The sequence below is a fragment of the Petromyzon marinus genome, chromosome 46, assembly GCF_048934315.1.
Source record: "Petromyzon marinus isolate PM22_M1 ecotype Great Lakes invasive population chromosome 46, UKy_Petmar_22M1.pri1.0, whole genome shotgun sequence".
Taxonomy (NCBI): Eukaryota; Metazoa; Chordata; class Hyperoartia; order Petromyzontiformes; family Petromyzontidae; genus Petromyzon; species Petromyzon marinus.
In genome coordinates, this window is record NC_133712.1 from 7,632,957 (window position 1) to 7,656,989 (window position 24,033).

At 44.4% G+C, this 24,033-nt stretch overlaps 1 protein-coding gene across 1 annotated transcript in view; it reads right to left on the bottom strand.

The window, feature by feature from the left end:
* LOC116952263 (cAMP-dependent protein kinase type II-alpha regulatory subunit-like) overlaps positions 1 to 24,033 on the bottom strand; it is a 105,157-nt gene that overhangs the window by 41,436 nt on the left and 39,688 nt on the right. Inside the window, exons 3-4 of the mRNA XM_032971454.2 lie at positions 8,874 to 8,926; positions 2,010 to 2,093 (exon numbers count right to left, since the gene is read on the bottom strand). Coding sequence (XP_032827345.1) covers positions 2,010 to 2,093; positions 8,874 to 8,926 — 137 coding nt within the window. The remainder of the gene's footprint in view (positions 1 to 2,009; positions 2,094 to 8,873; positions 8,927 to 24,033) is intronic.

Sequence of the window (24,033 nt, forward strand, 5' to 3'; positions counted from 1 at the left end):
TGAGGGCCGGACTCGTGGGGCTGGTGATCGGGACCTGCGCCGAAGCTGGGCCAGGTCAGATAGCCTCCTGAGAGAGGACCAGGATAGAGGGAACCATGGAGCTAGCGTGGGCTAAAGCTCGGGGAGCGTTCCCTCTATAGAGTACGGGTGAAGAGGCCGTTACCTCTTCAAGTATCAGATTCGCCACTGTAATTGAAGCATCTGTAATAAATACGTGTTGCCTCAAAAGAACAGTCTCCGACGTCAATAATGCCCACTACACTTGTGACTAATTTTGTTCATAGGGCAAAGCACGAACCACTGCACCACCCCCAACGACTGTAGCAAGCGGGGAAAAATAACTTTTCAAAGAACGCTTTTCACTGAAGGTGGAAGGGATAACAAAAATATGACGTCCACCATTTTTGTCTTAAATAATTAACACTGCCAGTGAAAGGCCTGACATATTTAACTAAAAGCAACTTAATTACCAGACTTCAAATAAGCGTGACATTTATTAAAAATTCACGAGCCAATTCGAACGTTTCCGCCAGCCCAGCGCAATGCCTCGTGCAGATTGGCGGACTAATGAAGTCTCGTAAGCGAGGAGGAAGGGCAAAGGCCCTTTTCAGCCAAATGTCAAAAGAGCCGCGGCAGGTTCAAGGAGTCGCCCCCCGTGCCCCTCCACACCATCCCCCAATCGCTCTGCGGTAATCTCCACAGTGAATTTGCGTCAGCATCCCCGGTGTCGCGCATTTGAAGCCGGATGCAAAGCTGCTTTCATAGGAACGGGAAAGGGGGGTTTGTTGGGGGGAGGGGGTGGGGAAGTGCAATGGATACTAATGACCATGCCTGTTTGAAGAAAAACTATAATAAGAACGGCGGCTATGAGATTGATCGGGGCGAACTGCGTTTGCCTCAATCGTTTGATTAACTGTCCCAGTGGGGTTAAGAGGCTAAAGGGGGTTAATAAGGAGGCTATCGTGGTCAATGCCTTTGACGAAATCACACCTCTGTCAGACACTAGTCCTGCCCTTACCCACCCCACCCTGATACAGCCGACAAGTGCCCCCCCCCTTCACCAATATCTGTTGAAGGTGGACAGCTGCCTCGAAGGTCTGAGCTCTTAGCCGGCACCACTGAGATTCTGGGTCTAAATCCAGGTGGCAGTCGCCTGTGATTAAAGCCAGGTTTCTCAAGGTTGGCGAGTTGATGGTCTTGGACCAGTCACCAGTGACTTCCACAGAGACTGACAGACTTGTATGGAAACCCACAAACCTCTATAGAGACCCATAGCCTCATATAGACCAGGTTCTGATTAAACTGGGTTCTCAAGTATAGTGACCAGAGTGAGTGGATGATGTCAGCCCGGTCACCAATGACTCGTGACATTAATTATATTTTGTGCTTAATTTGGCTAAACTCCATCTCTGAGAATCAATGTGGCAAACATTACGCTCACGTGGCAGGGCAGGTGGGAAAGTGGTGCCCCTAATCTGTGGACCTGTGGATATTAACTTACATTGGGCCTGGCTCGAACACCAAAATTACATGTGCAGTGAGTTCTCGATTAGTGCAGTATATGCATTCCTGAAAATTGCCGCGTCAAGCAAAAACAATTCCCCCTCAAGTAACGTAACAATAAAGGTTTGGCGTGATATGATGTCCTACTACACAAACACAGTGCAGTGGCGGGACAAAGAACTTGAGGGTATACCGCAGCGTTACTGTATCATTTAGCATACTGTATCTCTCCGCGTACTGTACCATACCACTCAGCCGCGCAGCTCAGGAAAGTAGTTCGTCGTCGACCGCTCAAAATCCACGTTGTAATGGTGCACGTTATGCGTCAGAACCGGCACATTCTGTGTTTTAAGGGGAGCATTCCGCGCTGTACGAAAAGTGTTCCCTTATGGATGGAAGAACCACGTTATTGCGATAATGCATTGTGTGGACACGCGTTAAGTGAGGACTTCAAATATAAACAGAAATATTTTTTATGTCTGTTCGAACGGGAGACTAGAAATTACCTGGTCCAGGTTTTTGAAAAGCAGAATGTCCTTGCAGGCCTCTTGGAGCCTGTTTCTCTGTTCATCTGTCTTGGGATGGACCACCTGTGGAGACAATATGCAGTCAAAACCAAGACAAAGACACCCGTGTAGCCTGTAACAGACTGCTGGGGCAAGTGCTGTTAGCAAGCACCTATAAAGGCTAGCACGGCAAACGAGGGGGTGTGTGGCCAGCACCACGCCTGGCCGCCTTTATCTCCCTAGTGGCGATATTTAAACACTGCACAAGGCACTCATTTGAGGCCGAGTCGACCTCAGGGAGGGGCCCCAGACCGGTTTAGATAACAGTCACCGGTGTTGGCCGTGAGCGGGAATCAAACCCGGGTTGGAGGGGTCGTTGCGCAGCACGCTAACAGCTACACTGCCGCTCCACGTAACAAAGACATACACTGAGGCTCAGTACGGGACAACCACATCAGATCACGTCGATATTCAATTCATCATGTCATACAGTGGTATTTGTTTTTGTTCAGATTTCATTGGTTTGCTTTTGTCACTTTGGTGACCAAGGCCACTTTTGCAAACGAGACGCCCATCTCATGGGTCTCTCGTGTTCTCACCTGGTTAAACACAATCAACTACGACTCGAACATATACAGTGAGGGAAAAAAGTATTTGATCCCTGCTGATTTTGTACGTTTGCCCACTGACAAAGAAATGATCAGTCTATAATTTTAATGGTAGGTTTATTTGAACAGTGAGAGACAGAATAACAACAAGAAAATCCAGATAAACGCATGTAAAAAAATTATAAATTGATTTGCATTTTAATGAGGGAAATACGTATTTGACCCCCTCTCAATCAAGAAGATTTCTGGCTCCCAGGTGTCTTTTATACAGGCAACGAGCTGAGATTAGGAGCACACTTTTAAAGGGAGTGCTCCTAATCTCAGCTTGTTACCTGTAAAAAAGGCACCTGTCCACAGAAGCAATTAATCAATCAGATTCCAAACTCTCCACCATGGCCAAGACCAAAGAGCTCTCCAAAGATGTCAATGACAAGATTGTAGACCTACACAAGGCTGGAATGGGCTACAAGACCATTGCCAAGTAGCTTGGTGAGAAGGTGACAACAGTTGGTGCGATTATTCGCAAATGGAAGAAACACAAAAGAACTGTCAATCTCCCTCGGCCTGGGGCTCCATGCAAGATCTCACCTCGTGGAGTTGCAATGATCATGAGAACGGTGAGGAATCAGCCCAGAACTACGCAGGAGGATCTTGTCAATGATCTCAAGGCAGCTGGGACCATAGTCACCAAGAAAACAATTGGTAACACACTACGCCGTGAAGGACTGAAATCCTGCAGCGCCCGCAAGGTCCCCCTGCTCAAGAAAGCAAGGGGACCTGCCAATGAACATCTGAATGATTCAGAGGACAGCTGGGTGAAAGTGTTGTGGTCAGATGAGACCAAAATGGAGCTCTTTGGCATCAACTCAACTCGCCGTGTTTGGAGGAGGAGGAATGCTGCCTATAACCCCAAGAACACCATCCCCACCGTCAAACATGGAGGTGGAAACATTATGCTTTGGGGTTTTTTTCTGCTAAGGGGACAGGACAACTTCACCGCATCAAAGGGACGATGGACGGGGCCATGTACCGCCAAATCTTGGGTGAGAACCTCCTTCCCTCAGCCAGGGCATTGAAAATGGGTCGTGGATGAGTATTTCAGCATGACAATGACCCAAAACACACGGCCAAGGCAAAAAAGGAGTGGCTCAAGAAGAAGCACATTAAGGTCCTGGAGTGGCCTAGCCAGTCTCCAGACCTTAATCCCAGAGAAAAGCTGTGGAGGGAGCTGAAGGTTCGAGTTGCCAAACGTCAGCCTCGAAACCTTAATGACTTGGAGAAGATCTGCAAAGAGGAGTGGGACAAAATCCCTCCTGAGATGTGTGCAAATCTGGTGGCCAATTACAAGAAACGTCTGACCTCTATGATTGCCAACAAGGGGTTTGCCACCAAGTACTAAGTCATGTTTTGCAGAGGGGTCAAATACTTATTTCCCTCATTAAAATGCAAATCAATTTATAACATTTTTGACATGCGTTTTTCTGAATTTTTTTGTTGTTATTCTGTCTCTCACTGTTCAAATAAACCTACCATTGAAATTATAGACTGATCATTTCTTTGTCAGTGGGCAAACGTACAAAATCAGCAGGGGATCAAATACTTTCTTTCCTCACTGTATGCGCATGAAGCTCGGTGGTAGACTCCTATTCAATCAGGGACATGCTCCCGACTTTCAAATTTATCAGAAAAAATCAAACATCGGCATCAATACGAAATCGAAAATCATCGGATAACATATATATTTGTTTCCTGGATTGGACGTAATAAACCTACTACCAGCAGAACCGTAAGGTTGAGGAGTGGGAAAGGTGGAGGTAGATAATGAGCAGAGCTGCCAACAGAGTCCCAGCGACCTTGTGGCTAGATTGGCCACGAGAGATGGATTAATTATCTGATAATATATGATGTGACAGCATTAGGATACATTTACATATAGAAGTGGAAATTACTTCACTGTGACGTCACTATTGCTTACATATTGGAATGTGTGTGTGTGTATGTGAGACAGAGTGTGAGTGCTATCTGTTCCGGCTCTGGGCCTCCCCTAGATCGACTCAGCCTTAAATTAGTACCTGGCGCAGTCTGCATAAATCACCACTGGCGAGATAAAGGCTGCTGGGTGTGTTGCAGGCTCACGAACAATACCTTCAACATTCTGTTAAAGGCTACGCGGGAGATCTTTGCCCTGTTTTGTTAGTGTGTATGAGTGTTTCAGTTTGTTATTTGTTACACGGGTGGTCCTGTTTAGCCAGTTGCCCGGTTATTTTACAAGGGAGGTCCATGGCATGTGAGCACAGCAACAACGGAATGAAGACAAAAACGCTGACATCGCCGAGAACGAGCAAGGGGTCCCCTTCAGGAATGCTGCGCAACTAATGGATGAACAAAGGCACGAGCACGAGAGCTTCACATCACCGCCCGTGGCAACGTTGGCGGCCGGTTTCTTGAAATCGTACGCAAACGATCCAAGCGCTTGGGAGGCAAGGGTTGTTGGATCACAGGGATTTGTGAATCTCCCAGGCGGGCTGGCTTGCGAAGCGGTAGTCAGAAAAGGGCAGTAGAGAAAGTAGAGAGGGCTCGTAAGCGGACTGCGAAGTGTTCTTCTCCATGTTTGCCAGGTGGGTTTTTTTTCCACGTTCTTAAGTTTCTTCAAACTCGAAGCCAAATCCTCTTCATTTAAACGTGGCACTGATTAAATATCTAAAACAGGATCCTCCTGCGACTTGGTGAGATATAATAGCGTGACTCTAATAATGATAACATTACGTTTTTATTGAAAATAAATTTTCAACTGTAAAAAATATTTTCAAAGATGGTTAAAATGTAACAAATACAATAACTGTAGTTTTAAATAAATGAAATACAGCAAATGTTTGAATTGAAAATTAAGTTTTACGAGGATAACAGTTGAATTATGAACATCTGAAATGATTGGGATTTAGATCATTTAAAAATGTGAAACGTTAACAATTAAAATAACAAAAAAATAAATGGAATGTTTGATCTCATTTAAATTCCATTAATAAAAAAATATGTTCCACTTTAATAGCTAAACAATGAAAACTACGAACGTTTAATAATTTTAATCCAATAATTGTAAAACAAAAATATCTTAAATTGGCCTTTAAAAATACAAAAATCTGAAAATACAAACTATTTAAGCACATCAGAATATTGATTTATCCTGGAGGAATCCGATGAGCTATGAAGCTCTTTTTCACAAACGTCCAGTAGGGGCGAGGGTCAGCAAGTTGCAACAACAAACAATACAAACAAACGATAGCAGTGCAAAATAAAGAAAAGGGGTAAGCAAGTCACCAGAAATAAATAAGCAAAAAATTAAGTATATAAGTACATAGCCAAGTATCAATCAATGGTCACGCCGTACAATAAATCACAGCGACCGAACGTTCGCAACATTGCTTAGCGGCTGTCCGCTCAGTCGTCAGCGTCAAAGCGATTACGAGCGGCCGCATGCCACTGATCGTCCGCGCCGATTGGGCCATAAGGGCGCAGACCGACGCGCCGCCGCTCGTAATTAACGAGGAGGGCCTGCCGCCGATGCGTTTGCAAGTCGATTTCCATCAGTCACTCGCTGGAGCACAAGCCGCGTCAAAGCGATCCATTCGGGACAACTCGGCGGTCGATTTACAAGCGACGGGCGTGCGGACGTTGCCGGCAGCGTGCAGCTGACAGGCAGCAGGAGTTAAAGTTAAGTAGCTCGCTTCCTATTCGGGCAACTGTAAGTTGCAGTTATTTTTTGTATTTATTCATAAACTTCAATGACATAATGTGTGGGAGCATATGCCGAGCCTGTGCATAGCAACAAGCCCCCAATCGAGCCTCCTTCCTAGGGGTCCCTCCTGGGAATGCTCCCCCAAGTGAGCCCCCTTCCTAGGAGTCTCTCCTAGAATAGCCTCAAGTGAACCCCCTTCCTAGGGGTCCCTCCTGGCAAAGGCCCCGAGCGAGCTCCCTTCCTATCCCCGAGTCTCGAAGATAGCGGTCGATCTGACGCAGCCACGAGGCCGTGGCCACTCCCTTGGCCCACCCCCCCCACCCAGGAGGTTCTCCAGCTCAGAGAACCTGGTGAGCAGGGTCCACCAAGGGGAAGTGAGGAGCTACAATCCCAAAGTGGCATTGAAATATTAATGGCAAATGAATAAAAATTTTTTTCTTCTTCCTTAATTACATTCCAAATGTACAATAACCATATAATGAAAAAAAAAAATTAGTCCCCAGTTCTGTAAGTAATGCAACCAATGTGGGTGATAACACTGATAAATAAAAATTCCAATTGATTGAGATTCCTGTCTCAGCGTCCCGTAGAGTCTCAGCGTCCCGTAGAGTCTCAGCGTCCCGTAGAGTCTCAGCGTGCGACACTACGGCCATTATGAATAACTGCTTGAGCAACCCCCTTCATCTCTTTTTGGGGTATTCTTTTTTTAGGAGTGTTCAAGGGCAGAAGACAAGAGCGAGCAATCTTTGGCAGCACGAGATGAAAATTCAGAGATTTGTAGGCGTGTAAATTATACTCTCAGACCGGTGGGGAAATGGCAATCAATATCCGTGATTTGATATTGATTTAGAAAATTAAATGCATATCAGCAACATCTCATTACAACACAGCGGCACTGAACGTAATTGTAAAGAGCATGCACTTTCACTTTGGTATGGTGGAAACCAGGCAGGATTAAATGTAAATAAATTAAAAAGTAATAATAATGTACAGCCCTTCATTAATCCACTGGTGGATAAAGGCCTCCCCACACTGCTTCTCTGTGGGGTAACTGAATCATACTTCACCATGCTGGTCAGTGCAGGTTAATAAAAGTGCTTCACGTATCACTCACCCCGAATGTTAGCCATAGCCAGGAATCAAACTCAGACCATAGCCGTATGGGTAACTATTGCACCACTACTGTGCCCTAATTTTCAGCGCTTTGTCAATTTACTGCTGGATGAAGGCCTCCCCATGTTGTGTCAGTTATGGGGGTTGTTTGACTGTACTTCAGTGCTGTTGATGAAGGGGGGAGGACCTGTTCAGATACCACCCACCAGTAACGGCAGCTGTGGCCAGGAATTTAATCGGATAGGCGCGTTCACAGTGGCAGCACACTAACCACTGCGCTACCACTCTTATATACTCACACATATGCCATGCTCAGCATTCAATTATTGTACAAGAGCAATTTTTTCACTTGCTCAAATGGAGTCTGCTTTATGAGGAATGTGCTCCGTCTATCCGACGTGGCATGAAGCAGATAGGCGCCAGACAGGGAATTATTTTTAGAAGTGATTCTGCATCAGCCTTGGACCACACAGCAAAATCAATAAATACCAGAGCCAGTTTTAAAAACAAAGACGTTCACAAGTCTGCCATTCAGCACTGGAATCTTGGTTACATATAAAAGTTGGAGCAGACGTAAGCACTTGTTTAAAATAAATACACATAGCAGCCGAATTCCACATTAATCAATTGTGCTTTTTTATGTACGAGGAGTTTTAATTGCCTCAATAATTTTGGATTCAGCACGGGCATGAATTCACAGATCACTTTTAATGGCAAATATAGTATCGTAAAACTCCAGTGAATCCTCTGTCCTGTCACTTAAGGTAATAGTGAACTTCAGGTAAAGACTGTCTCGTGGACACAGATGAGAGTGTTCCATTTTTGTTAGAGGCATAACAATGCATCGATTCGTTAATATTGATTCTTAATTTCACTACACAAACAGTGCTCGAAACCTATTCGTCCTTCTGCAACCCACGGTCACTGCTGTTTCCCCTCTGCGAAGGCATTGCAGCACAGGCATCAGAGTAATCCTGAACAGTGCCGGTGGGACGCACGTGGGCTGGTATTCTGAGAAATGCCGCAATGACGTACAGTCGTATACCGCCGCATTCTCACCACTGCATGTAGCAAATCGTGTGTGCAAGAGTCTGAGTGCGTGTTTTCTTTTTATCCTCATAGGTTCAATGGAAAGGGGTCACGTCATCCGTGCAGCCTCTGGAGGCGCGTGACTTTTCAACTAAACGTCAAAAACAAGAATCAACTCTTGAGTCGATTCAGGTCCCTGAATTGTGACAATTCACAGAACCATCAGTCAGCCAGTGTTTGGGAGTTTTCACAAATCTCTGCGTGATCCACCAACCCCTGCCTCCACAGTTCTGGATCACCACGGGTGCGCGCCCCACAGACACTGTGCGTCTACAGCGCGTGCATCTAGAGCACGTGCGCCGTGTCGATGCTCCGTACCTTCGGCTCCGTGTCCTCCTCTTCATCGTCTGGGTTGTAGGCCTCGGCACAAACTGTGAAAGACAGTGGATGTATTATGATTATATTATTATAATTATGCTTGTTTACTCAAGAATACCTGAGTCTCAAGACTCATTCATGAGAGTCTTGCCAAGGAACAAGTACAAGGCTTAATTTAAACAGATGCCAAATGAAGCAATGTAAAACAAATATACAAGTTAGAGACATCATATCATATTGAGTGTTAAAACAGCACGCTTGGAATTACACTTAAGAGACAGAAAAATGGACACAGGGATCGGAGAACCGTCACACGGTAGAGATATAATATTAACTATTAATAAAAGTGGAACGGGCAGGACCTGTCGCTAGAGTGGATGATGGCTGGTGGTTTGTTCATGTCCCAAGGTGGTGTTATCGGCACACGATTGCCACTTCCACCAGACACTCCGATAACATTTGTAAAGAGCTGGCCACATGAGAGAATCAGCAAATTGTATCGCAGACTTTCAAATAACAAGTGCATAAATGTTTCTTTTTTAATTTTTTGGACGTAACACTTTGAATGTGAAGTTGTGAACCGCCAAGATACTGAGCAAATTTATTTTGGGTTTTTTCTCTCAATAATGTATAACAATATTCCAAATATGCTTTTGGAGAGATGTCAAAATGATATTTTGTATAATTTTGACTCTTTCCTTTTTGGAACTAACATGTTGAATGTGACATTAAGAATCACCAACATTGATCAGGATTTAATTTTAACTTTTTTGTCTTTATCCAAATTATATTCCAACTGCGCTATCAACGGCATGTTGTAACACCCAAGAAATGTCCAATCGGAACGACTGTAACCAGCTTGCTAGAGAATGGCCCGATGATTTTGATATGGCAGAACTACTGCTAAGAATTGCTCAATATCCTTTTATCCACACTAGGGGAGCTGCAGCTCCCAACATGCCCTGCTTCTAGACAGTACATTTATGCAAGGCAGTCAAAGCCAAATATTAAATTCTCCCAGTTAGTCTTTCCAATTTAAGTGAAAAATCTCATTGAATGTGATGGGATTTTTTTGTGCGGTCGTTACAAGTGACCGAAACATGGACTTAAAACTCAAGATATTCGATATAGCAGCCAGGAAAACCATCCATAAGAATTTTTTGGGGTTACGTGTTAAACAGGAAAACCATACTGAGTGCGTGGAAGAATCACGAACCTCTCCCCCCCCCCTTCCTACACTCAATGGCTGTATTCATTAGGCCCAATCACAGCACTGGAGCATCTAAGCTATAAGCTCAGAGACAAAGAAGAAGAATGCACATGTACATGGGGTCCATTCCAAAACCTTAGAACAGTCTTAAATACCTGAGCCCATAATGGCAATGACCTGGCCAACCCCCCTCCCTCCACCTCCACCCCAAAGAAAAATCCCTTCCTCCTCCCCCCATCCTGCTCTGATGAGTCTGGTGTGCCTGATAACGTTGATGCCCCTGGTAATACCATCGAGAATGTTAGGATGTTGCAATGTATGATGTGAGGGAGGATCTAAATAAAATGATATTTTTTTTAAACTCAACTATTCGACAATATATAGTCTTAAATTTATATGAATAAACATAAAAGGCATCCTTACGGTGGAGTATTCAAGATGTGTTTGAGGAGAGCAATGGCTGAAGTAAAGAATTAAAGCTTTCGTGACTGCATAAATTACTCATTGGTTTTTTCGGTAAAGTCACGTATGTAGAAATACCATAAAATTATGTAAAAAATCGCTTGTGTTGCGGTCGAAACGTCGTGATTGATTTATGTTAATATAATTTTATGGTATTTCTACATACGTGACTTTACCGAAAAAACCAATGAGTAATGGCAGAAGTGTTTAGTGTGCGCTCCACTATAAACCTGGTGACCTGAGTTCAAAACCTAGCCACGGCCATCATCAGTGGCATGGAATATCTAAATCAGTCAAGGGTTGTCCTCTTCATTCACCCAACCACACAGACCAGCATGGTGAAGTATGGTCACGCAAATCCCAGGATCGACACAGCATAGGGAGGCCTTCATACAGAAGTGGATTAGAAAAGGGTATGACAATTATTTTCGGAAAATGTACATAGTTTTCCAGTCCAGTAAAAACTATGTAAATTTAACAAAAATCTGTGACCTAATTTGCTCGTTCACAATTTAAATTTCTAATGCCATGATTATTCTATATATGTTGATTATTTATGATTCAATGAGCAGTGAGCATTAGAAAATGGAATTACATTTTGAGTGGATGTGTTGCTCTGAACCTCTCCCAAATGTCTAGAGCCAGTAGCAGCAAAAATAAAATATATATTTTAAAAACTCTATTAAATAATTCATAAAAGGGTTCTATTGCATTTCCTAGCAGAGAACAAAACATGAAAAGGGCAGGCAGCACAGCTGTTCATAAAAAAAATATATGAAAAGCAGAAACAAGTTATAGTAATAGGTTTTACCCTTGTAACTGGCACAAAAAACTGACACCTTTATTCAAGGCATCATGTCTGCAATAACCACAACACAAGCAGTCAAAATGCAAACAAAAAGACAACTCTGATAATGATATTGGCACTGTCCTTGAATTGGATTGGTCCACACCCGAGACGGCTTTCTTTAGAGCCTTGTCTCCACTGGTGTTGGACCAGAAGACGCCAAAAGGCGTACAACTCAAAAACAGCGCACTATCAGAGTACTCTGATCAGCACACTATCAGAGTTAAAAGGGTAAAACCTATTACTATATCTTGTTACTGGCAAAGGAGGTCTCATAAAGCAGAAACAAGGTAATAAGAAGCAGCCCAAAACGTTTATGTTCACGGATAAAAACACATCTGCACCGCCACGCCATACCATCCAATGCAACAGATGTAGCAGTAATTCCTCTTTCGTATGGCGGTGTGTTGATCAGCAGTGTTAGTATGTATATATTTTGAACTTCTTTCGCACCGTACATAGCCAACCGTGCGAATCGGAGGTGCGGGGGAAGGACAACAAACTAAACACGAAAATAAGTTTTAAAGAAATCAGTTTTCAATCTAGATTTAGAAATGCATAGCTCCAGTGGCTTCCTAACATCGGAAGAGCGTTAAAGACGGCCGAAGAAACACATCTAAAAGCGTGCGATGCGGTGACCATCTTTGTTCATTCGTTATCATAAAATTGTCATCAATTTCAGTTTCACCGAATTCATGCATCACAGATTTGCCCATTACTTCCTCTCATCTATTTCATTCACCTCATATCCACCATTAGATTGATATGGACCGTTGTTAAGTATTTGTAAAGCGCCTTCATTAAGGCGATATATCAATTCCGTTAAAATAAGGTAAGGCTAGCCAAAGGCCGGGTTTCACTTGATAGCTAGGTGATGTTCTTTGACGAGATCAGCAAGGTATTGTGGTGAATTTGTGGCAAGCATTTTGTGTGTAATTAGTGCGACCTTATAATGTATTCATTCAGCAACCGGAAGCCAATACAGCTCAGCGAGTGAGTCAGTGGACGGCTTCAGGAGCGGCCCGGTGGATCTCTGAAACTCTGCTGCCGAGCAAATGATCTGAGCGATGGCCAGTTGCTTAACGAGTGGTCTGAGACCACTCGTTAAGCAAGGTCGTCTGTGACCAAATCACCTGGTATGCACCCGATCTCGTCACATTTTGGAAGCCGAGCAGATTTGAGGCTGGACAGTGCTTGGATGGGCGACCACCATTCCCACACGCACACAGGTCGTCTTAGGCTGCTGTGGCGCTATGTGGTGAGTGGTGCAGCAAAACCTATCGTTGTGCTGTACTTCATTAAGTCCCCACGTATATGCTCCTGCTTTCAATAAGCTGCCACTCCACCAGCATGAAGCGCAGCCAAATAACCCTCTGCGCAAGCGTGAAGTCAAGAAAGTAGTTCACATCTGCTCGATCAACATACAGCTGGCATCACGACTCGTGCAATATGTACCAGAGCTGGGCTCTCAAGTTATATGTCGAATCGACGCCTCTGTCGATCTTTGGTTTTGATACTGAACAAAATGAATGACACGAAAATAGTTGGGAGTAAAACATGTCTCAGCTCTGTTCCCACAAGTGCCACTGGACTGGAGGTGATGGGGCAGAGCTTGGTGACATGGCCAGCATCATCAGCCAGGTCACGCTGGGTTCACAGTAGATTATAATTTTTTGTTAATTATTCGACTCAACGTACCTGTCCTAGAATACATACAACGGTGCTGCACGACGGAACATACTTCATCTGTATTGTTTGCAACCCACCACCACACCACAAAGGAGAGAATTACATGAGCACGAATCAGTGAGCCGATCATTATCATTATTCACGACTAAGCGCATTTCCTAGCTCGAGACAAGTGAGATTTATTTATATTGCACAGACGAAAACACTTTAATTTATGTACACGCCGTGGTCTGCATGTATTCATGAGGGTACGAGCAACGGCAGCAGTAGCCAGGATGTCCATGCACAACACACCAAAACAATGTCCAAGAATGCCACAAACTAAAGATTTGTTTTTTTCCCCCACATAAGCTATTACTGAAGTTGTAAATCTGCGTTAAGGCACGATGTAACTGTTATGCAAACATTTAAGTGCGTTCTCTTGGCTACAGGGGAAATCCAACAGCCAAAAGAAAAGCGTGCAACGACAGAAAGTCATTCGAATACGTAGGCAACAAGATTAATTTAACAGCAGAACATAATAGAAATCCGAGAATTCCTTCAGTGCTAAGATGACATCGGCACTGCTTGCACATACTCCGTGTGAGCTAAAGCATGGACCACATACACAACCCCTTTTGCACTTCCCAACCGAGCCGTGCCCGGGCTGAACCGAGCCAAACTGGCTTGGCTTTAAAAGCACGGGTTGTTTTTCAACTGCACAAGCCGAGCCGTGCCGCTGCATGACGGGCAACGTGTTATATCAAGACATAAGTTGATGATATGATGACGAGAACACATAATATGCTCGTGCAAAAGACAAAGATCTCCGGTATACCCTTAACAGACTTTTAGGGTAAGTGCTGTTCATGAGCACTTACGAAGGAGGGCACAGCACACGAGGGAGTGGGTGGTCAGCACCAAGAACGGCCGCCTTTGTCTCCCGAGTGGCGGTGTTTACACATCACACCAGGTACTCATTTGAGGCTGAAATGACCTAGGGCAGGCCAAGAACCTGAGTGGGAATCAAACTTGAGTCGCTGGTTGCGTAGTGCAGTGCGTTAACCACTGACCCACCACTAGCCACATATGCTCGCACACAAAATACAAAGACATGCACACAGATATACAGGCTTACACTCCCGTAAAGCGGAATCGTCGATGCTGCCAAGGATTTGCCGGACACCACCGTATTAATTTTATTCAGGTATGATGACGTCACACATACATTACACATGAACCTCATGGCGGTACCCCGGGGTACCACAGTAACCCCGGCTCTCGCATAATGTCCGCGATGCGGCAATCGACTCACCTCGACGAGCTGTACACGTTGCACTATTCAAAGTTGAATTTTTCGATAACGGATTTTTTATGCTAATTTTTGGCGTTTCGACATCGCGGAGTAGCACTGATTTCGGATTTATTGGTACCCCAGTCGCGGAGTTAAGTACACCCCTGGAAAATATAGAGTGCAGAAATAAAATATTTAATTGCCTCGGCCATTCTGTAATATTTGGTACCCCGGGTTACCGCCATAAGGATCATATGTCACTAGTACCAACCCCAGCTAGGATTTAGCTCCAAGCCAGGTTCAGATGTTTTGATGTTTTGTGAGGCCTGCATAGAAACACTCGTTCCAGATTGGCTCCATAATTAGCAAAACGAAAACCACCCATACCATGCTGGCTTGTTCAAAAGGGGCATGGTGACCGACATACCTAACAATATCTGAAATGCTGTCAGCTGTGACAGACCAAGCAGAATTGGTTTAGTTACAACGATGCCTTTTTGTCCCACCACCTACATGAAAAATCCCATCTTTCCAGTTGGTGACCATCACAAGGCCGAAATGCAACTAAATTCTGACCTCACGCCTCCATCTGCGCAACATCTTGACACAACTGCTATTTCTCTACTCCAGCTGCTGCCGAGACCCTTCGCCACATCCTGACTCGACTACAATATTCCCTCATTATTCACGAATTCTCTGTCCGCGATTTTTGCTGTCCGCGTATCGCATCTGGAACTCCACAACTGCATCGAAGGAGATAAGAGAGAAAGAAAGCGATGGTAGATAAAGTGATGAGAGAGAATGTGTTGTGAGAAAGTGATGAGATAAAGCGATGAGATAAAGTGATGATGCACAATATCATCATAATTTAAGGCAAGTAAATGTATAAACCATTATTAAATTATTTAATATTATCTACTTTATTTACTTGTTGTTTATTATAACTACTTTTTGTTTATTATAACTACTTTTTGTTTATTTTAACCAATTTTTTGCAATAATTTTCGGGTGTTTAACATCTTATTGATGTATTTATTTAAAAAAGATAAGTTATCGAAGGCCAATATCATTATCTGTGAAATATGCTATTCCTCGAGCATCTATGGAAGATATCCGTTGCGATTAACGAGGAACTACTGTAATGCAAACTCCATATTCAACAATTCCTCCACCGACTCCCAATCCAACCCTGGGATCAATTTCAACATCACACTCTTCTTACCATCTTCCAAGGTCCGCCATGGACTTGCCCCCAATGCCCTCCCTCTCATATCACTCTACTCCCCACCATGCACTCGTCATTCTAGCAAGAGGTTTCCTATCTAAGCCACCGGGGCAATCGTCACACAATATTCACTCATTCTTCTCTGCTGCACCAATAACCTGGAAATCCCTTCTCCCGCCATCCGTGCTGTTGACTCCCTGCTCCTGCACAAGTCCAGGCTCAGGCCTTTCCTCTTCTCCTCTGCCTATGACTGTCCCTGTCTCGCGTCTCTCTCCCTCTAAAACACGCACACCCCACCGTTTCTCTACCAGCATCTTGAGATGCTGTCGCAATTGGAATGCAATGTAAATGCAAATGTTATCGCATTGTATTAAACACAATGCGTTCAGAACAATAATAAGCAGTGGGTCCCCAAGTGCTCGTTGTGTTTCTGCGGGACAGCCGAGCCAACAGAATTGAACGGCCTTGTTTATTTAGTCTGTCTAAACAGCTAATCCTTCAGCTCCACAAGGTGCCATTCCATGCTATCTGCTTCTCCGCAGCGTGCGCACAACTTCCGGACAAATACGTGCTGCTTTTAGAAGGAAAGAGCAATCAAGGTACAAAAAATAAACGTGCCAGTGTGCAACAGGCGTAAAACGTCACGTAATTTTGCCAATTAAAATAAAACTCTATATGCTCGTCATTCACATGTCGAATCGTGTTTAAGAATCGACCATTTACAATTTATGTGCACCGTGTTCAAATTTCCACCGGGTCAAACGTCTCTCTGCATAGTCTACAAAAACTAGACAATTGGTGTCTGATATACACCGGTTCTAGAATCCGACTGACAATTGTTGTCAATCATACCAAAAAAAATATATCCTAATTCCAGCTTGCTTGAGTGGTTGCAGAGGCCTCTAAAGTGGATATCATTCTCTAGCCCCATTACCTCAGCGAGCACTTTGTATACAATCATCGGAGGCTAATGGGTCTGTAATTCTTAAAGTCAGTTTTGTCTCCTCGTATTCAACAGAAGAATGATTGAGCCATCACGCCATGGTTGAGTGGGGGGGCTAGTGTAAAAAAAAAATGTTAAAATACCCGCTAATTTCACTTTAACAGCTGGTCACACTTATTTTACGATGTTTCACACTTTTACCACGTGATCCAAGAGATTTCCAATTTTTTTAAAGTGACATCTTGAAACCTCTTCCTCCTCTTCTCATGGTTTAATTCCTGGGACGTACGATGTTCTTTTTCTATAAAAAATCTATGTAAACATAATTTTCTATCACGTGTTATGGTTCTATCTTTCTCCCTAAGAGCGACTGTGACTGATTGGCCAATCATTGACCTTCTTTGCAATTTTCATGCTCCCATTGCTTGTTTTGCCATCTTAAATAATTCCTAGTTGTGCCCGCTGATATCTTTCTCATTCGTTTACAAAAAGGTTTATCTTTTTGGTTGGCATATTCATCACTTTTAATACACCTCCTAGCGTCTTCATCATCAAGTCTCTGGTGGTTTTGAATAAGTTGTGTTTTGTTTTACCGTGCCCTTCACTTTCAGTCGACCGTCATGTCTATAAACTCAAGAGGGTAAGCCTTCACATGGCCCACTCTGTGACGTGAGAGATTACCACCAATGCCCCCATCAAACTGGCGACCAAAAATCAATCAACGGACTCCCGGTTCTCCAGTGCAAACAATCGACTAGAAATTCAACGTCGTCAATAATCACTGTGTGGCCTCAAAAGGGAAATATAAACATATACAGTATAATAGGCGACGTTTGGTGGCAATGCCTCTTCTTCATAGCAAAATACAATCGGTGAAGTTTCAAGCAACGAGCAATGGCCAAAAACGTCCTTTTAAAGCAGCCATAATGACGATTGTGCCGAGTTTTGTTGTTATTTTTGCTTGCACACCACCGCCAATGTAGTGTCACAAAAATGTGTCCATGACGATGCTAGTTGTTTCATTATTTCAAGTAGTGACATGGATTTAATCATTTTTGCCTCTATGAGCATTAGAATCTGTTGCTTTAAGACAGGGTGAAAATGATGACCTGAACTAGACTGTCTTTTTCTGTATGGATTTAGCTTTGTCACCTGTGGCTATAGTGAGGTGTGACTTGCACTGGCGCCAGCACGTGATCCAAAACACTACCTTGCGCTTGACTGTTTATGTCAAGTCAATTCTCTTTTTTTATTCAACACAGCCGTTTGTAACCGAAGTGTGGTTTTCCATGCGTGGTTGAGGATTTATACTCTCGACAAAGGGCAGTGCAAACATGAATACTGCTGGGTGGACAGGGGCATGGATATACAAGAAACTTGCACCATTGTTAAAACTACTAGTGCAGAGAACGAGCTATAGATTTGCTGGAAATTTCCAATCCGTAGCTCGATCTCCGACGCCGGAGACCGTGCTTATAGATCGCAGGTCCAGTGCGCTAACCACACTCGTCAGCCCGCAACTGAATGCCGTCTACAGAATGCGTTGAGCGTGGCGAGTGTTAGGCGTGGAGTTTCGGTCGCACCGTGAGCACATTGTAGGCGAGTGGTGACAAGCGGACGGTCGATCGGGAGAAACCACATGCCCCCTCTTGGGTGGACACTTTGGCGCCCAGTTTGGATGAGTTAGCGTTGTTCACAGTTTTTACTAGGAGCTTGGCTCACGGCCCAAAAATAGGGGCCCACGGACTCACCCACTCCCTCCCCCCCACCGCCCCCTTTGCCCCCCACCACTTCAGCAGAACGCGTGACGGCCAGGAAATTAGATTTCTCCTTGGTGCAGCACACGGGGCGGCGGAAACACGATGAGAACAGGGGATGAGGAGGGGCAGGGCGGCCTTCAAGCGAGGCCGCCCAGTTGAATCACCGGGCGTTTACAAGGTCGTGGCGAGACGGAGCGTTCTGTGCGTGGCCTTGTTGGGGATTTTCACTGGCGCCATTCCGGCCCAGTTAACCGCTAATGCGCAACATTGCCGTGACAGGGTTTTATGAGGACTACATATAAAATTTTGATTATAAGCTTTCGTGACTGCAGTTATTCATATTCTTGGTTCTTTATTATTTTATTGTTTCCCTTCAACGTGACTTTACCGAAAGAACCAAGAATATAAGGACTACGTATGTTTGCGATTACCTTTTCACATGTATCATTGTTTGTTTACACAAGGGTGATATAGTCAACTTATGTCTGTTTGTTTAATATTCAATGTTTCTATAGCTTAGTTTTGTCATTTGCATTGTGTTAAATCTGGAGGTAATCTGCCAAAGTCGATTTGCACTGCTGGAATTTAACCTTTAGCTTTGATTTGACATTGATTTATGGTTTATGAAATATTTTCTGTTCCTTATGTAATAGTGTCTTTTTTTTGCGCTGATGTCAATTTACTTCATTGCTGTACTTTATTTTATTTCTTTTCCTTTTGCCATTTTAATTTCCCAGGTCACTCTATCAATTGAAACTTATCCTGATATCTTGAGCTCTCACCTTATTAAACAGAATAAACTTGGAACGACACTTGTACAAGCTACTGCTATCTGCCCTAAACCAATATTAACCCTCTATTGAAAATGGAGAAAAATTTGTCAAGACAGAAGGGTGCATGCATACATGCAGGCTCAAAACAAAGACGAGCAGTGATGACAAAAGCAACAGGTGATTTCTAGACAGCAAAAGGCACAATTGTGACCACCGGATCGATCCTCACATCGTGCCCTGCATGATTCGTGACATCAGCACACAACCTTGTTTCGGACCACCAGCTCAACAGAGTCAAACTTGTGTCAAATTCACTTTAGATAGCAGCAGGATAATGAGAACACTAAAACTAGTTTCATCCCTGTTAGGAATAATAAGTACACAAAAGCCATTTGGACATGTGTACCGGACAATGAAGGATGCAGTTGAGTAACTTTCCGTTGTATAAAAAAAATAAGGCCCTTCTGTTTCTCGAGACAAAACTCTGCCCTGAAGGTAACCTACGCGACAGAGGCCATGAATGGGATGCGTCTTTCCTATCGTGGAGATCCTGGGATATCTCACGGCTGCTTCTGTCGCCAAGTGTGCCACGTGGGCCAGAAAGATATCATCCCAATGGGGCCTGGGCGAAGCTCGCAGGCTGCTGTCAATTCCGGGGCTCGGCTCACGAACCGGACTGCGAGGCTACTGAGTGGCCATTGGGATGCCGAACAAGCATCCTAGGCAAGAGCGACTTGTTGACTCAAGGGAACGGTAAGGCGACCGATATGGATATAATGATTTTAATGATTCGCGGATTGAAATTTCTTTTCATGTTCACGTTACATGCATTGAGTCGTGTGTGTGAGAATCAAATGTTGTTCGAGTGATATATCTTCATGATGGGTTAGTGCACTGTGCCCAGGACCGGTTAAGATATCACTCGCCACTGACGTTAGCCACCCTCTCAAAAACACATTGTTATATTTATAACATACAATCAATTAATACGGTACATTAACAATGATTTATTAACGTTACTCAAATGAAATCAAGGCTGTCGGACTGAGATGAGAGTAGGTTCAAATCGGGTCTCAGCCGCCCGTGTTTAAACTGGGATCAAAAGGGTAGCGAGTTGATGGTCTCAGCCCGGTCACCAGTGGCCGTCACCGGACTAGTAGCGCAGCGTGCTAACCACCTGGCGAGCCATCGAACAAAGACGGTCACCGCAGCGCGTGCTTTCAGATGTGCTTCTGCGGCCGTCTGCAATGCTCTTTCTTCCGATATTAGGACACCGCTGGAGCTATGCACTTTTAAATCTAGATTTAAAATGATTTCCTTAGGACTGATTTTTGCGTTTAGTTTGTTCTTTCTTTCCCCGCACCTCCGATCAGCACGGTTGGCTATGTACGGCGCGAAAGAAGTTCAACGTACGAACAAACGTACCGCGCTGCCACTCCACCCCACCGTTCACCAACGTCCCATCGTCCACCCCTTTCAGTAATTTAATTCACTGTGGGAGCCGCTTTTACTGGAGAGCAGCACGCGGGGAATGTAAAATGTTTCTCGAAGAGCTGGGCTGTAAGGGAGGGGGACACGAGGGATTAGACAGGAGGGCTGCAGTCCGTTCCCATCCCACACAGTCTTGTAAATTATCCGGGGAGAGGCCCGCGCACAGTGAAACCACAACAACCCACAAAAAAACACTCCCTCTTACCCACTCGTTTGTTTTACTTATTAATTTCCATTATTGTTTTAACTCGGTGTAACGTAGTCAAACCCAGTGCCAATCCACCGCTGGATGGACTGTCCACGCCAAGGTTGCTAGGTAATAATAGGGTTTTTTCCCCTTTTTTCTGGCAACAAAACTGAAACCTTTTTACGAGGATTCATGTCTGCATTAACCACAGTACCTGCAGTCAAAATGCAAACAAAAACATACTATGATAATATATGCATTGTCCTTGAAACTGATTGGTCCACACCAAGGGACTGCTTTCTGTTGAGCCTCGACCCAATTGGTGCTCGACCAGAGGATGTCAAAAGGCGTACAGCTCAAAGACAATGCACTATAAAAGTAATGAGGGCTTGGGGTGAGCATCTACATCATTAGACCTCCTTTGCCAGTACCAAAATGTAATAATACGGTTTTTCCCCTTTTTTCTGGCAACAAAACTGAAACCATTTTACGTGGACTCATGTCTGCATTAACAACAATACCTGCAGTCAAAATGCAAGTAAAAGACATACTATGATAATATATGTGTAGTGGTCGACTTCACGCGGACAACTTTATGCTTTTCTCCGACACCACTTTCATTACAACTCTCTACATTACGTCTATAACTTCACAGTTCCTGTTTGCCGCAGCTCGCTCGCCGCGTTCCGCCCATCTCGCTCGCTTCCTCCCCTGTCTCCCACTGTCTCTCTCCGTCGCTCGCTGTCTCTGTCCCTCTCCCCGTCACTCGCTGTCCGTCTCTCCCCATCGCTCGCTGTCTCTGTCTCTCTCCCACTCTGCATCCGTCTCTCTCCGTCTCTCACTCTGTCTCTCTCTGTCTCACTCCATCTATCTCTCCCTGTCTCTCTCTGTACCCTCTCCGTATCTATGTCTCTCTGTCTCCCTCTGTCTCACTCTGTCTCTCTATGTCTCACTCTGTTTACCTCTCCCTGTCTCTCTCCGTACCCTCTCTGTATCTATGTCTCTCTCTGTCTCCCTCTGTCTCCCTCTGTCTCCCTCTGTCTCACTATGTCTCACTATGTCTCTGCTTCTCTCTCACTCTCAGTCGCTCCTTGTCTCTGCTTGTCTCTATCCCTCTCAGTCACTCCTTGTCTCTGCTTGTCTCTGCTCCACTGCTAGCTGTTACGTCTCCTATGTCTTCTCCCCGTTTCTCTCACGCCTGCGTCGTTCAAGTCCCAACCACAACTCCCCCGTTCTTCCCGTCTCCCGAATATATCCCCGTCCTCATTACCAACCAATTAATTAGGCCGCGTGCCACCGACGCCCCGCGCCCCCCGCACCCGTTACTTGTCCCCTCTATTCCCAGACATCCCGGCGCCACTCCGCCCTTGACAACAACCCCAGCCAATCACAGCCGTACATCTCTCTCCAGCTTAATTGGTCCGTCATTACTGCACAGTTTCCCGCCTCCACACCTGGCCGGCCCGACGTAACCCCACTGTCCATAACTCGCGCGTCTTTACCATTCCCCCCCTGTATGCGCGTGTTAATCCACTACATATGCATTGTCCTTGAAACTGATTGGTCCACACCAAGGAACGGCTTCCTTTTGAGCCTCGACCCAATTGGTGCTCGACCAGAGGACGCCAAAAGGCGTACAGCTCAAAGACAATGCACTATCAAAGTAATGAGGGCTCGGAGTGAGCATCTACATCATTAGACCTCCTTTGCCAGTACCAAAATGTAATAATAGGGTTTTTTACCCTTTTTTCTGGCAACAAAAGGTTTTCAGTTTAAATCAACATAGTATGTTTTTTTTTGCATTTTGACTGCAGGTATTGTGGTTAATGCAGACATGAATCCTCGTAAAAAGGTTTCAGTTTCGTTGCCAGAAAAAAGGAGAAAAAACCCCTATTATTACATTTTGGTACTGGCAAAGGAGCTCTAATGATGAAGGTTGCTAGGGTTATTACAGTCTAATTTATAGAAGATGCTTATTGTTGTTTTTTTGTCGAGTTTGCATCCATGAATAAATCAGCGATTCTCACACGCGCGATTCACTTCATCGCCGTGAACGCGAGAACCGATTTTAATAAGGGGAATCCTTCCAAGCCTGGTAATTTGAAGCAATATGATGGGCACAGCTTAACCACAGCTCAGGAAATTAGGGTCTGCTCTCACGCACAGAACTTTAAGATTACACGTACATACAGCCCTGCCGATCTACCGCTGGATGAAGATCTCTCCGCACCATACGGATGATGGGAGTTAAATGACCATGCTCGCTGGTCAGTGCAAGTTGGTGAAAGTGAGGGCAGCATAGATTTGGGAGCACCGAAGTAGATTACAACAATGCCTTTGGCGACATTGCCCTCCGCTACCATTGGCACGCATCAGTCGACAGCAACCTATTTGTGCACGGCAGTCACCCATCCGCAACCAGTACGCAGGCTCAAACCTGCTGAGCTCTTCCGATTCTAAAGTTTTTCAATGCATCATGTATCATGAGATTCAGAATCAACGTGAATCAGTGCATCATTAAACCCCTTGCTAACTGCATTCTTTTCTTTCCCAGTGGTTTGGAACAATGTTTGTGTTTCAGAAAATATCGGGCCCTCTGAGATTCAGTCGCAGGCGTAACTTGGCCTGTCATAGACAAAATTAATATCTCAAGTTAATGCTGCTCCCAATAAAAGAAAGCTTTTGATGTGGTTTAAGAAAACATTCATTCTCCTAACCACAGATATAACAATTATGGTGTATGGGTATAAACGACACTGTGAAGTGTGGAGAAAAGCCACCTTGTACACCGCCAGACTTTGACAGGACCCTAATTAATGCCTCCGTGTTAACATTTGCTTTAATAACTGCCACGTATAAAAATAACTTTAAATATCGAACATTTGTGCTAATTGCAAACTAGTGGCATAGTTTTACGCAATTTACATTAAAATGTGTCGTTTATTTTTCCCTCTTTCTTATAAAACCCCCAGAATGTTTTTCCTAATAGTTTAAACGATGTAACGAGTCATCAATAAGTGTTGATTATTAACGCTTCAAATGAGTAGAAGCATGAGCTTAAAAATCAATATTGAATCAATGCATCATTAAACCTCGAAGACTAAGAAAACTATTTCTGCTGGCGATGAATTCACTGCTACGTTTAATAATGAAATCGACTCTTGAATGGAATCGCGACAATCCATCGTCGAGTGGAGGTCAAGATTTGTGAACACTCCGAGCATTACTGTACATGTAATGGCGCTTTTGTCTGTCCACTGCTGGATAAGGGCCTCCCCATGACGTGCAGGTCCACGTGTG